The following is a 16,165-nucleotide window of genomic DNA, read 5'->3' on the forward strand; positions in this document are numbered from 1 at the left end:
AACGGTGTCAGGATATCTGTCGGCGTCGAATTCAGCCTTCAGTCTCTCAAGCTACCATTCGGTGAATCTGGTTGGACGTCGACGATGAAGGCCTTCGGTAGGAACGGACACCGAGTCTTGAAGGAAAAGCGATAGTGCATGGAAAATCAGCCATGCCGGAGTTGGATTGGTTTTGCAAAGATTCCGGTTTGTGCAAAGATATGATTTAACTTCGGAACAATGGATTATTCCTCTCTGAAAGGTCGATTATTCCAGAGTTGACTAAAACCCAGGGAAACTATATATTTCGGAATGATCATCGCGTTAATGCAAAATGTGGATGAACTAAGCTCTAACGGCAATACAATATGTAATATTTCAAAATTTTGATGAGGTGTTGATATGAGACACGTAAACCTCCACTGACTTTCCTTTGGCTATTATACATGAATTGATTGGTTTTTGCAACGAAAGAATTCTCTAATGTCAGTCAGCTAAACTTATTCCAGAGGTGCAATCAAACTTAATAAACTTATTGCTTTTCTATTCGATTTATTGTACAGCAAAAACATTAACAAAAAGTCCATAGTATCAATGTACCAACTAATGGGAAATTTGTAATATTCTGACATCACCTCATCTAATTTGAATTCAACGTATGATCTATATCTCGGTTTCGAAAAAAGAGAAACTTTGAAATGACTTTTTTTTAAATGTCAGAGTAAGAGACTCTTGCTGTAAAATATGTCAAACAGGTTTTTTTTTTCACTATCGATTTGGTGTGAAGGAAAACGAAGACGTTGTTTCTACCTTTCTTCTTTATGCAAGTGGGATTGTGTGTCATCAATATCGTTTGGCAGTTTTGTCTTCTTGTTCATTTTAATAAAGTAACTTATTTCCACCATGTGTAGGCCCTATATGTATCATAAATTATATTTTTTCTTCGTTATATTTTCAACTTCCCCTTACATCATTCCATTGTTGCCTCACAAGTTCATCAAAAATTTCAGCCCATCTCCCCAAGAAATTTTCAGTGAAGATTACTAAATTCACTCATAATTTCACTCAAGCATCAGCACAAACACACCTATACAAACATTAACCCTTAGCATACACGGGAACGCGCTTTTACACATGAATACACACACCAATACACACACAAACACACACACACACACACACACACACACACACACACACACACACACACACACACTTACACACTTTCACACACACACGGAGACATGGACACAAAGTTCTCAAAACGTAAAGTGATTTAATGAACTTTTGCCAAGACACATCAAAGACAAACACCGGAAAGTAGAAAATTGTCAAATGATTGAAGCATACAACAGCAACAAACATACAAATTGTTATTCGGGTACAAATCTATGCTTATTATCATTTGATTAAAGTTACATCGGGTGAAATGCTGAACCCTCGACTGTTTCATTTCTTGTATAGATGGGAGGGGAGAGAGATACGCTGTACCGAGAGTACAAACATGTGACAAAGGAGGAGATTACAAAACGGTATACATGAGTCTTACATGTAAAGCGGTAAATGGATGATCACATTTCTCAATGTTACAATGAGGATGAATCAACTATAACGAAACACTGAAATTTCGGTTATAAACTAACTGTATAGAAGAATGTAAATGCACTGTATATATATATGAATGTAAATCGTGTCAGCATTCATGCACAGACGTCTAACTATATAATAGTGTGATGTTCTTGTCATGTACCAGCGTAAAGCGTGCTGTACAGGACTGTACAAGAATGCCAGTTATGATAGAGAATATGAATTCTTTACTATGCCAAAATAAATTAACATGCAATGTTCTAATGACTATATGATATTTTGTGTAATAATAGTTGGTTAACATGACCGGAACATCCTCGAAGATACATACTTTTGAAGACATACAATTTTTTTAGCTATAACAGCTCAATTACTCGGCGAAATATTACAGGCTCACAGTGCTACCATGCCGACTTTCATTCATTCATTCATTCATTTTTCCATCTGCAACAAAATCTTGTAAATATGATTTTTTTTTCACAGAAGATAAGTACGTATATGCCAACATTACAAAATATGATAAATGAAATTTATGGTAACACAATTGATAGGGTGAAAAAGAAAAGGATTAAAATATTCTGAAGTTTAGAAAATACAGACAATGGGGAGGAATGCTGAAGAAGCAATTCTTGTAGGGTGCACCCCCCCCAAAAAAAAAAAAGAACCACAAAACATATTAAAACAATTATACATACATCTTGGTTACATTCAACGATTATCAATCAAACTTGGTTACGCAATGATTATTAATCAAACCTGGTTATACAATGATTATCAATCAAATATATTTTGATGCTATGCTACGAATGACTATCAAGGTATTACAGGTAACTTCAAATTTCTAAGTATGGGTTTTGATATACTGCTTCTCGATCATTCCATTTGAAACTAAATGCATCACCTCAAACTCATCCGTTACAACAAGTGACGTCAGTAATTCAATACGTCACAAAAGGGGAATGATCTAATGCAGACATCGTACAACAAGAAACATCTTCAGAAAGAAAATAATGTGGATGAAATAGAAAATGAAGATGAGAGAGAAGGATCGATCGAAAAGGGAAAAAGAAAGATGAGACACAAAGTCATTTTGTTTGTGGCGTCACCTGTTCGAATATGTATCCCAAATGTGAAATAATTTTCTAAATCACTCTCTTCTACCCAAGCATAATGGCTTCTGGCACAAAACAACAATCATACATCTCACATCTCTAGCTATAATAACAACTGTATATGTAGAATAATGGTGGCAGTTCCCTGGCTGATAACCACAGCGTGTTTCCACGCATTAAATGTTCGGATACCACATTAATATATTACTCTCTTAAAGCTGAAGCAGAACATCACTCTTCACCCTCATACCTTAGTCCTATGGGATGTGAATTATAAAACAATGACTCAGTTATAATCTCACCCAATACATTTATTTATTGAGAAGACTTTACCCATAAATACGAACAGAACAAAATAATCGGACTCAACTACAAAATGAATTGTCCCGTTTGTCTCCTATTCGATCAAAACCGAGGTAATGTATGTCAACAGCAAATCTAGCAACTAGATATTTCATTTAGTCTGCATGGCAGCGTGTAACAGTGACTTTAAATATTCTTATAACTTGTGTTGAAAAGAGATAAATGCAGGAACAAATTGGCTAATGTAACAAAAAAATAAAAAGAAATGTGCCTTTGGTCATACATGTATTCATTTTCACGGGTCTGCCCAGCTAACATAGCTAAGTTTTCTTCGTTCCATTGTTGCCAGCGACCCCTTGAATCTGATACCAAGTTATTCATCTCTCTTCACTATCACAGATTTAGCTCAAAATCATATCAATTTTAAAGGGTTACATTAAAGGTTTACATGACATTGAGTGTTTTGTACTAATTCATTAAACGAGTATTGTTTATTTTTTCTTTCGCTGCATTGCATTTCAGTATAATGTCAGGTATAGCTAGTGGAGATGCAAAACCTAACACTGTGACTTGTTTGTGACTTATCAATGATAGTCAGACGTCTGATACTCAAAATGGGGTAATTACCGTGATGGGACTCACAGTTATATGAGCTAGTAATAATAATAGGTTGTAATAATAAAAACACACTTCATTGCACTTAATGCACTTAATTCACTGCTCTTTATTTCACTTTAATTCACTGTCCTTTTCCCCACTGATGTCCCCTTGCGGACGCCACAAAGTTATAGCACAAATTATTTCAATGGGAAATTGGCCATTTTGTATAAATGTATTACCATGTTTCTTATTTCCCTTTTGGGATTCTGCCATCGCTATCAAGCACGTGCTTAAAGACGGCAGGCTCCTGCATTTTTATTTATTTCTTCCTCTTTATTCGGAAACAAGTGTATCGTCGATTCCTTTGATCTCATTGTTATGATTATACTTTAAAGATTTTAATTATGATACTTTGGATGTAATATTGTATTTTCCTATTCTGTTGTCAGATACACGTGTTGTCATTTTTCATGATTTCCTTGAATAAAATGATTTGATTTGATTTGATTTGATTTATTCTGCTTAATTCCGTTACATGAGATATGATTATGTACACGTCATTTATGACAAACAGTATATCGACACACAATTTTTAGTATAATTATACAAGACAAATACAAACAGCTTAGGGAACTTAAACAGAAGGGTCTCCAAAATAAGCCAAGGCTTGACGGTATGGAGACTCTATGCTTAGCTACTCTGGATAGAATAGGGGATAGATAGAGAGAGAAAGAGAGAGAGAGGGAAGAGTAAGGGGAAAACGGAAAAGGGAGAAAAGGGAAAATTACAGAGTGTATATGTACCACTCCAACTACTTTACAATAATAGTAATGGTAATAAATATAATATAACAATGATATTCAAGTTAACACGTTCAGTTGCCTTTGCTGGAGTAATGACCGAATATAAACTAAGAAAATAGTGATGTGTGAATACAAAGTATTCTATTATACATAAGGTTATCTGGCATGAAATAAAATATATCGTGCTTATTTTATGTGCGCAGTAATGTTAAGGCACATCGTATACATACATATACATGCTCATTATTAAACATGATGTACATATCATAATACATACACATACATACCCATATTCATAATATATATATATATGGATAGATAAACAAATCGATATATGTATGCACACATTTTGAAATCAGTGATGATACTGTGCAAGTACTCGAAGTCTCTCGTGTATCGATCGATACTGACAAGACCTTCCTCGTGCTTCACCCAGGCTACAATGACCGAATCATCTCGACAAACAGCTGGCCAGGCAGACGTACCCTTCTTCTTCAAGACATTCTCCCTTCTTCCCTCACCATCAAGACACACGATACCTGATTGATCTCTCAGTATCAGTTTCCCCGTGCTGTGAAAGGAGAATAGTTGCTAAGGTGTACGTCCATCACACAAAATATGCCTGACTGGCTCACCACCCTGTGCAGTAAATACCTGGATCACTTTCGGCTTTCTATAACCTACATAGATATTATCATCTCTATCCACAGTGAGACCACCATACCGTCCTTCATTGACGCTCATCGTCTCGAACGTGACGTCAAGCTTCTCCCACTGTGGAGTGTAGAGTGACATCCTGTTGTGCATATCACGTACAACACTTCGACCACCAGACAGGAATCCAGTTTCTTGGATTTTTACATTATTCAGCACTGTCTGGGAGTATAAGAGATAGATTCCGCCTAAATGGGAACCCACCGCCATCTTACCGTCTGGTACACGAGTCATACAGTTCATGCTGTCTTTGACTGGAAGCTCTATGTCTGCTTTGACATCCCACTTGTAACCTTCCAGCTCTCCAAGATAAAGTTCATTGACCTTCACGTATTTACTAAATGAAATCTTCTGAGCTCGTTCGGTCACACCTCTCGGTGATTTCTCGTCGGGATCATCTCGCCCAAGAAAGATCTTCAAGTTCTCAGACAGCGTGTCGTGTGCAAACAAGGCGTCTTTCTCTAGCGGTAACTAACCTTAATACTGTTAATTACCCGCTCTTCCATGGTGTTTATGTGATGAATTGTTTGGTGACTCTCTTCCTCCATGGCCTGTAATTTCTTCTCGAATTTTTCAGACAATCGTTTCACTTGACATTTCAAGGTCTCTCTTCTGGTTGACAATAGCTGCATGTATTCCTCGTACGTCTTGTCGATGTCATCATTGAGTCTTCTCATCATGTTTGTTATTTCATTTCGTTGGGTCTCTATGAAATCGATATGATGTTCAATGGTTGCTCTCTTTGATTTTGTCCTTTCTTGTAACTCCTTGATATTTTCCATCAATCTCTCATCATGGATAGCAGCCTCTTCGATCTGATGCCCTTCTTCAAAATGCCTCGTCCCGCACTTACGACAGTCATACTCCCGACATCTGATGCAGAAACATTCCACATCGTCGTTAGGATGTTTCTCACATTTCCGTCGCCTCTTAAGCGGAACTTTTCCCAAGAGCACCTCGCTCATGGGCACTACTTCGTGGTTGGAGACCGGTTCCCAAATAGAGTGTGCGTTCTCATTCGATTTACACATATATTTCGCACAGTCCTGATAGAAGGACACAGCTGGCAACCACTCGTCCTTCTCACAAACTGTGCTTGTTGGATCCTTCGTCTTAACTTCATATACTAGAGAATTTAGGGGTACGACTGTTTGTAACTTACTCACATCTCCACTGGGTAGAGGCGTTTCTTTCCTGCATACAGGGCATTTTACAGCTTTTTGGTTTGGCTGAGTTTGATAGATGCGTTCCAAACAGTCTTTACAGAAGGTGTGAGAACATTCCAGTGATTTGGGTTGGTTGAATAGTGTCAGACAGATAGGACACTCCATATTCTGGCTGCTGATTTCATGAGACGTTGCCATGGTGTCTGTCCTTCCGATAGCAAAACAAACAAACAAACAAAAAACACTTAAAGGTAAACGCACCAACGAGTACAAGCAGAAATATGATATTAGCATTTACACCAAAATTGAGAAGTTCATGGAAAGCATGGTGTAAGAACGTTTACGTTGATATCGGACAAATTAATAACGCACAATTTGTGTTAATATTATAAGTTTACTATGAACAGCTGATGAATGCTTTAAATTTGGCCTCAATAAATTTGATTTATGATGGTTCATTTAAATGGAGGAGAACACAATTTGTGTAAACTTCGATGGGATGCTTTCATTATTTACGCCCAGGATAGCATCCTTCATTGTTGATTTGAATACATATAGCACACTTACCTCAATTCTGGATGACCCCCTAACATCATTCCCAATAACACAAACAAAAATCATTCAAACAGTAAACAAAAAGAGAAAGAATAGTGACAGAAAATCCTATCAGTACGACATACTTCTACCATCTTGCTCCTAATAATTGAAGCGAATGCCAAACATTCTATTTCAAGTTATTAAATATCAGCAATTGATTATTTAATGAGAAAAAACAATTACCTCTTTGACATGTAGCTAACAAAGTATTACCAGCTCTGCTGATATTCCAAAATGTTATTGTCATGTTAATAACTGTGGGGACTCAAATTCAACGAAATGCATTTTAAGGAAGGGAACATGTCTTACCATCATCGTTATTTTCCTGAACCAATTAGCTGCACATCCACAACAAATTTGAGTAAATTTTTCACTTACCTGCTGACACTATAAAAGAGATTAAAAAATAAACATGAATAGCCACCTGTCTCTTATATTTCAGTTGTAAAGAGGAAGTGATTGAGCAGGTCACTGTACAGTGAAAAGGGAGTCCTACTGAGGTTTGACTTGTATCAAGTTCTTCTCATGTTTCCAATTTCCTCAAACGTCGATCTCTTTACACTAATTTGTGATGAAGTCCTTAGACTTTGGTTTATGTCAAATACATTTTGAACAAAAGCAGCAAAATCATAACAGAAATGTTGAACGAACAAACGAGGGAGAATCAATTCTAAGCTTTTGATAAACAGGCATCAAATTCTGTAAAACTCCGTGCCAGGCACAAGTAACATGCATGTGTGTATATCGTTTCTTATGCTTACCAAGTATGCCGTACTTCTGGATTCAATATTGCTGATTTTTGTCTAGTTCCGAAGTCCTGCTTGGAAGTATGGGATCACAACCTGCTTTTGGCTGCTCAGCGAAGGCGAACACATTCAAATATTGAATGTGGTCTTACTTTTAAGGTCAAAACCCAAACAAAATCTGAAGAGTAAGCTTTTGAACACAGAGGTGCACTATGTAACACTGACAAAATGGCGGCGATTAAAGCAGCTTTCAGTACAATGTCTGCATTATTCTTCGTGACCTTTCACAAACATTATGTGTTTATCTGAAAATCACAGCACATAACAATTGTGCCAAAGACGCTTGAATGAGTAAACAGCGCATAATGAAATTTCGACATGGTTGGATGGTGAGCTATTCATCAGACATTGATGAACATTTTTTTTTTTTTCAAAAGAGAAATACATCAACAAAAGTCATCTTTTTAAGGGATCACTTCAACGAGAACCTGAGTAAATATGAGACAATTGGTTTTTCAGAAAACTTCGTCTTATCCTTTTGGTGTATAATAGATAGATTTTTTTTGTTCCTGAGCTTTATCAAACCATGAGAATAAAAAAAAACACATAAAAATTGTATGCTGATGTATGAATAGTTTGATGTTCTGGTGCTTATTGTGGAGAAAACTAAACTTTATTACAATTACCTTTAACGGGCTGTTAACGCTCGCCCCGTCACCGTACAGGCATGCTAACCTGGAAACATTGAACTGCACGTTACATGAATATGAGACCATTCTGAAGCAAATAATTTTCACACAACAATAGATATATATAATGTACTCCTCAATGAATCTACAAGGATTGGAACAATCATCCCCCAGCATTCCCACTGATCAGGTACTAGCCATCCCCTTTAAGTTAAATTGATTGATTTACCATTGTAGCAAAAGAATGGTCTCATGTCTTTCAGTGGCACTTGTAACCACTTTTTCCACCTATTTATTTGGTGCGTTATAAAGTCAAATTATTGACAAGAAAATAAAATCCATAGCATTTTAATCACCAACTAATTTAAGGATTTGTACCGTCATGGGAACATCACTCCAACTTATTTGCATAAAACGTTTTTGTTTTTGTTTTTGTTTTTTTTTTTGGGGGGGGGGTCTATATCTCTCTTTCGTCATGAAAAAGAAACTTTGAAATACCATAACTTATCAATGCTTGTCTGATTTGATTGAAATATTTTTGAGTTTGTCGGAATTTACACTTATTATGGGAAAAAGTTAACTGATCATTTCGAGAAGGGTTTTCCTTTATAAGAGTAAGACCCTCCTGCTATAAACTTGTGTCAAAGAAATTTCTTCTCCACTCCTCGTCTGCGGTAAATCTTTCAAAGGCAAGAATTAAAAAAAAAATCTTGATACCATGAAAATGTGTATGTTCTGCGTGTGTATTACTGTTTGTACCTACGTGTTAATCAGAGTTGAACGGCAGTTTTGCCTTCTTGTTTTTTTAACCTGAAAATTTCTACCATTATTCTGTACTGTTTCATCATTACTCCCTTTTCACCTCACTCTCAACTTCACTCAAGCACAAACACACCTACAAGTTTTGATACGTAAACGTTTACACACACACACACACACACACACACACATACACACGCACACATGCATCACACACACACGGAAACACAGCGTAACTTATCATGCATACACACATCAATGAACAAAAATAAAGCTATGCAATACTCTCAAAATGGCAACAAAATGAAACAGGTAGAAATGAAGAAGATCTACATGTCAAAAGACAATGTTTATTAATAGACATCATGATAAACAACCATGCTGCTGAATTCAAGTCAGAAACATCGAGAGTTTTTCAGATAACAAAAACAGAATTGTAAAGTCGAAAGCATGCCAAAGTTTTGTTTTCAGCAAAGAGTCAAATGGAACTCTCAACATGTGATATTACACATCACATCTTAGTCCCTCCTATAAAAAGTGTGGCAGCATCACAGCGTTCAGTGCGGAACAACGAAGGCGTATGGGTGACCAACCATGTAGAATGGCGACTGACTGTGGTAGAGACTCCCTTCACGGTATGGCGATGGATACGAAGAAGTCGGTCGGCTGCTTCAGGAGAGGAAGTCTACAGACATCAAGGGATTGGTGGCGCCCTGCTGCTTTTGATGAGATGTTGTCTGTCGCAAACTGATGATGTCACGTTCGTCGCTGATGCGGAAAGTCGACCAGGAACCCGGTGATCGGCTGCTACGAGACAGGAAATCGACTGACATCGGTGAAGCGTTGATGGTGAGCTTCTTGGGCGGCGATGTGTTCTCCTGGTCGATGACGTCGCATTCGGTTGATCGCTTACGCTTTTCTTTAGATGAAGACTCCGGTCCTTCGACGTCGCTTGGTCTGTTGATCTGGTTGCCTCTGATGTCTGGTCGAGTAGAGAGGGAGTTGAGTGAAGCTCGACGAACGCGTGAACGTCGATTCTGAAACCAGACCTAAAGATAAAGAAAAGAAATACATGACTTTACCATGATCATGTGCTTCATGAAGAAACAGAACTTGTAATTGACATAAATCCTTTAAAGCTGATACACAATGTATTTTAGGATAGATTGTAGATAATAGTTGTAGGGTATGGCAAATTGTTTTTATACAATTACTGATTAACCACAAAGAATTCACAGATTATGAGAAAATAATGAATTGTTAGCTCCGGGCAACGATTTTTCTGGCTGGAACTGAAAATGTTTGAGTCCTATATTTACGTAGGTAATATGATATTCATTCTAAATAATAAAAAAAAATCCAATGTGTAAACTGTTTTTAACAAGCGTCATATCATTTTGTCGCTGAAAGTCATTCAAACAATTTATAACATATAATTATATAGCCTTGATGATATATGTATACATCTCTATCATAAATGTATAGATATCCATGAGAAAAGAAATCAGTCACAGGATTCTTCTTTCTAGGTTGATTATATTTATTCATTCATACAAATGTTATAGGTGAATAACATCTTCAGCTTTATAATTACTTAACATAGCCCTGATTACATACTTGTATTCTGTCTTCATCGAGGCCGAGTGAGGCAGCCAGTTTCTCTCTAGAAATGATGTCGGGATATCGGTCAATGTCGAATTCAGCCTTCAGCCTTTCGAGCTGCCATTCGGTAAACACGGTCGGACGTCGACGACGAAGGCCTTTGATAGGAACGGACGCCGAGACTTGAGGGAGAAGGGAAAGCGGTGAATCAGCCATGATGAATTGGATTGGTTTTGTAATGATGCCGGTTTGTAGGAAAAACCTCAAGGTGCGACTTAACTTCAAGAAAATCGGAATGAAGTGTGGTGATATTATTAAAGTAGCTGGTAGCTATGAATTGGAGAAGCCAAATACCACTCGCTCAAGCCATAAACAAGCAAAGTTGTTTGATTGGTCCAATAATCCGACCAATAGGCGTGACAGGATTAGCGAATGAGGTAAAGTTTTAGTTTCTTGAATGCCCACAGACTTCAGCTATTCAAAGGGAAGTGCGGGTGTCCTAATCCATGTCGCAAATTACACATGGTTACAAGAGGGTTATGACTTTTCCTTTGTTCATTAGCGGTCTGATTGTCGGTCCGCTGCCAACAAACCAAACAATACCCTTGTAGCAACTTCCTAAGATGGACAAGGAACAAAAGGAGTAGATGAACAATAGGATAACCCCTGCGTTTGTGGTACAGTCGATTATTACTGACTATGGTTCTATTTTGCAGATCCTGGATACTATCTCGGTGTGGTCTCTGACTTACTATGGAGTATGATTTGATTCAGTGACACGTTGATTTTTGCTTTAATTTGATTTAAAATTATCAGTAAATGGCAAATGTAACTGTTGAAATTGGAGGTATATCGTTTAGAGTAGCGGCAATTTTGCACGTAAAGGTCAATCTGACCATGACATCAGTAGGACTGACTAACAGTCAGATTTAATCTCCAAATAATTCATCTCTGAAAATCTTTATGAAGAGCAAAACCAAATTCTCGCCCATGCTCAAGATGACTCTAGTAAATGCAATCAAAATCAAACCAAAAAAGACACAGTGAATTTGTCACTATTGAAAAAGAAATAGAGAAAATTACAAGATTCGAAGTTTAAATAATTTACATAGGGTACTAACGTCATCGACTCTTTTGACTTTAAAAAAAAAAACGAGAAACATTGAATTGTCAAATCACATATGACTCCTCTCCTGACTTTTTTTTTTGTTTGTTTTACTTTAATTTTTTGGCCCAACATGTTTTTTTTCTGTGGACTCGGTCCACCTGGGTATGGCTAATGTCGAGCTCTGTGTGATGAAATAATACGCATGTATGAATATTATTCGAAGTTGGATTTGATGCTTACTTTAACGGTAATCTCAAGCTGCTATTTGCTGAACGTAGTCAGGCGTCAATGTCGCTTGGTAGGAACGGACTTTTAAGTTTGACGATGATCTCTGTGCATACTATCAATAGTTTATATAGAGTTTAGTGATCGAGAAGAGAGTGTGATGAATTAGCTATGTTGGAAAGTCGTTAGAGACTTTAGTATAAGGCATGTAAGGTGAGAACTTTTGATGTGTGCAGCCAAGTGAAATGTTTATATTTTTTGATTCCCCGTATGACCAGATATCCTAGGTAAGTTCACCAGTTTCCATTCAGAGAAAGTCTGACAGGTCAAACCAAAAGACGAATGAGATTGGGTAATAACGGCACAGAATGGGACGTAGTTCCGTATCATAACTGATCTATCTGTAACTTGGGTTCTTTCACTGACTGATGTAGTTCCACTTGTCAGGTATAGACTAAAAGGATGAGAAGCTTGCGGCAATTAAACTGACACACGAAGCAATACACTGAGACAATGGTTTTCTTCCAACGAGATTACACTAATCTCTTTGCTTTCTTTTCACTCGAAACGCGCTCCCTGGTTGTTAGATCCTATTATAATCCCTAATCATGACAGGATGCAAGAAATCTAGGAGCAGATCGTATATAATTAAGTTCGTCCTTTAATTGACCAACCCACACAGAGGAAAGTTCTATCCTATCAAAGAGTTGAGATCAAAGTTTCGCCGAAGATTATTTTGGAGTAAAGTATCCCTGTCAATCATGGCCATAGTATGTCAATCGTGTTATCTTTCCATCAGTCAAGTTGAATTGTTCTGATAGTGCTAGACACAGGTTATGTTCAATTACTGTACAGAGAGGATGGGTCATCATCTCCTATACTGTATTGATGTTCATATAGGTCCCAAGTATCGGTGTGCGCATGTAAGCATATAATATATATGCATTTGGCTATGTACGTATAATTATATCAACGGATCATGTATGTAAGTTTGTATGTATAAACCTGCTTTTTGATAAGAGAGAAAATATAAATGGGATGAAGTGAAAACTTTTATATCTGACAGATGTCTGATAAATGGAAGGGTGAGATTCATGATTGTGTAAAATTACATGCAGATAAAAATGAATCAAACATAGTCTCGTGATAAAAGCAATAAGACGTGTTTCAACCAGAGCACACACTAATGGGGTCCTCACGCACGAATGAATCGATAAACCAGCAACCCTTGACAATAAGAAGGCGAAATGAAAACTTCACCTCGTACTACTGTGATTCAAGAAAAAAAGATTACAGCAACTCTTTGAAACTCTATGATCCGTATTCTGCGCTATCACTTAATTTATAACACATTAACAATTAAAGAATATCTGTATAGCTTCTAACGGAAAATGTATTTGTTTGTAATGATGCCATAACGACTTGACATCTGTTCAGGGTTTGCAAGAAAGCGTTGGGTCACTCTGATTTAGCCAAAAGGGGATGATCTTAGTTTGAAAGACCAGCTTTGGGGACAAGATTTGTGTCGTTATTCCTCGACCTGTATAAGTATGATTATCATCCGCAATATAAGTAGCTGGCATATTGCACTGAAATGATGCATTGCCTTGGCTGTGAACATGTAGAAAGAATTTTGTGTGGAGATTGTGTGGAGATTGGTGTGTGTCCGAATGCAGTGTTATGAGCAGAGGTCTACAACAGGAAAAACTTTAATATTTCATATGACCTTTCCAAGCATAAGAAGGCTAAACACTTCATTTGCTTTCTTTGATCTCTTCCGTCCTCCTTTAATGAATCTCTCTCCCTCTCTCCCTCTCTCTCTCTCTCTCTATATATATATATATATATATAGATATATATATATATATATATATATATATATATATAATTATATATTTATATATATTTATATATATATACATATTCATATAAAAGTGTGTATGGGCGATATGTTTGTGTGTATGTGTGAATGTATTCGCCGTTTCATTCTATCATCCTGTTGCATAGATTGCATAATATTTATTTGAAGGAAAACTATAAAAGCACTCAAATACACTGACATTCATAATACAGATGAAGTATATGATATGTATACACAAAAACACACACACACACACACACACACACACACATATATATATATATATATATATATATATATATACACACGCAATACAAGTGGATCAAGAAACACGTGCGTGCTAATTACACAACAAATACTCCTCAATGAAAAAGTATAATTGTTCAAGAAGTTGATTTGGTAATAGACATTTATTTACAACCATAATTCAAAATTTTGCTTCACATCATAATGATAACGTCACAGAACAGGTTTCACAACGACTCGTCACGACGAATGTCCAGGACCAAGATGATATGACATTAGGATCGTTATGAAGAATATAAGCGATGGGTTGTGGTAATGAAGGGTGGTATGTCACTCCTATGAAAGTGTGGCAGCATCACAGCGTTCAGTGCGGTACAACGAAGACATACGGAAGACCAACCATGTAGAATGGCGACGGGCTGTGGTAGAGACTCCCTTCACCAGTATGTTCACGGTATGGCGATGGATACGAAGAAGTCGGTCGGTTGCTTCGGGAGAGGAAGTCTACAGACATCAAGGGATTGGTGGCGCCCTGCTGCTTTCGATGAGATGTCGTCTGCTGCAAACTCATGATGTCACGCTCGTCGCTGATGCGGAAAGTCGACCAGGAACCGGGTGATCGGCTGCTACGAGACAGGAAATCGACTGACATCGGTGAGTCGTTGATGGCGAACTTCTTGGGCGGCGGTGTGTTCTCCTGGTCGAGGACGTCGCTTGTAGCAAAGTGTTTCCTCTTACGCAGGCAGTCAGGCTCACTTTCAGCAACGTCGAGACGGTTGTTGATGGAAGGTGAGGAGGACTTGAGGGAGGATGGACGATGACGTGAGCGACGGTTCTGAAACCAGACCTGGAAAGAAAATAAAGAAAACAAGACTAAGCTTAGTTAAAAATCAACCTAACAAAAAAAAAAAACACCAATGTATACTTCTATCCTAATATAAAGCCTGCTCAATTCGGCCTCTTGAAACACTAGTTGCACAGCTTCGATTACAGTTTGTTTTGTATAAAAACTGAATCAATATTCATTTGGTAATATATAAGCAAGAAGAATTGTTGATGATAAGAGGTTACTTTATTTGTTCCTATAATGTCCTGCCTATTATGCTATTATACTGCTTCACATAATTAAATTCGATATTTCATAGTAACAAACTCAGACTATCAGTAATATTAATATGTAGTGTCATTTAAACGCCAATTGAAATGCTTTTAATTAGTTGATAACTTAAACATTGGTCGACTACATCTTTTCATACCAGATACTATGCCGTATATCTAATATGACAATGAAACCTACGTGTATTCTGTCCTCATTCAGGCCCAGTGTAGCAGCCAGTTTCTTCCTGGAAACGATGTCGGGATATTGGTCGATGTCGAACTCGGCCTTCAGTCTCTCGAGTTGCCATTCGGTGAACCTAGTCTTACGTCGAGGACGAGGTCGCTTGGAAGGAGCAGACATCGGGACGTGAGGCAGAAGTGAGAGCGACGAATCAGCCATGTTGGATAGCGATTATAGCCTTAGAGATGTTTGAGGGATCAGTGACGGGTAATCTTGTTCGGACGTTCACCCAAGTAAGAGACAAATTGCTTGTGATTAGCTTCTGTCCCAGTTGATCCGGTTCGTAGTTTTCATTTCACGGAAAGCTATAATTCCTATCTGTGCTGCATGTATGATATGGGAATAGGCCCAGTTGATTGGTCAGACTGTGTAACCAATGGGATTAACGAGGGATGGACGAGGCGGTAAATCTGTTTTACTCAAAACAAAAGCAGCCACCTCTTTGCCGGCAAAGATCAAACTGCTTATTTCAACAATGCACTAACAATAGCCTGATAGCTCGCGGGCGGTGCGTACGCTTTAATCATTGCGCGTCTCATCCTTATTCACTTGTCACACTTTCCGTCTTTGTTCGTGCTATTGTTCGAGAAATGTATAGACTTGCCCCCTTTCAATGGGGATGTTTTACAGGATGTAATTTAAGTAAGTCGAAAGTTCGGCAAGTTGTAAAGAAATGACCGGCGGAGTCTGTCAGTCAGTCACTGTCAGTCAGTCTGTCAATCACAATCG

The 16,165-nt window shown here is 37.6% G+C and overlaps 2 protein-coding genes across 2 annotated transcripts; both read right to left on the reverse strand.

Moving 5' to 3' along the window:
- Positions 1 to 9,726: 9,726 nt before the first annotated feature.
- LOC139732625 (uncharacterized) lies at positions 9,727 to 10,873 on the reverse strand. Its single transcript, XM_071643482.1, has 2 exons — positions 10,673 to 10,873; positions 9,727 to 10,104 (listed from the first exon to the last, which is right to left on the reverse strand). The coding sequence occupies exons 1-2, from the start codon at positions 10,871 to 10,873 to the stop codon at positions 9,727 to 9,729; spliced, it is 579 nt and encodes a 192-aa protein (XP_071499583.1).
- Positions 10,874 to 14,461: 3,588 nt separating this feature from the next.
- On the reverse strand, positions 14,462 to 15,595 carry LOC139732626 (uncharacterized). Its single transcript, XM_071643483.1, has 2 exons — positions 15,395 to 15,595; positions 14,462 to 14,944 (listed from the first exon to the last, which is right to left on the reverse strand). The coding sequence occupies exons 1-2, from the start codon at positions 15,593 to 15,595 to the stop codon at positions 14,462 to 14,464; spliced, it is 684 nt and encodes a 227-aa protein (XP_071499584.1).
- Positions 15,596 to 16,165: the final 570 nt, after the last annotated feature.

Source organism: Diadema antillarum, unplaced genomic scaffold (genome assembly GCF_040938485.1).
Source record: "Diadema antillarum isolate AM-2024a unplaced genomic scaffold, OU_Dant_1.0 seq00000441_RagTag, whole genome shotgun sequence".
Taxonomy (NCBI): Eukaryota; Metazoa; Echinodermata; class Echinoidea; order Diadematoida; family Diadematidae; genus Diadema; species Diadema antillarum.

Coding starts and splice junctions, on each gene's coding strand:
- LOC139732625 (XM_071643482.1), bottom strand. CDS start 10,873: ATGGCTGATTCACCGCTTTCCCTTCTCCCTCAAGTCTCGGCGTCCGTT. Junction 10,105..10,672: donor TCGATGAAGACAGAATACAA/GTATGTAATCAG, acceptor CTTTATCTTTAG/GTCTGGTTTCAGAATCGACG.
- LOC139732626 (XM_071643483.1), bottom strand. CDS start 15,595: ATGGCTGATTCGTCGCTCTCACTTCTGCCTCACGTCCCGATGTCTGCT. Junction 14,945..15,394: donor TGAATGAGGACAGAATACAC/GTAGGTTTCATT, acceptor TTTTCTTTCCAG/GTCTGGTTTCAGAACCGTCG.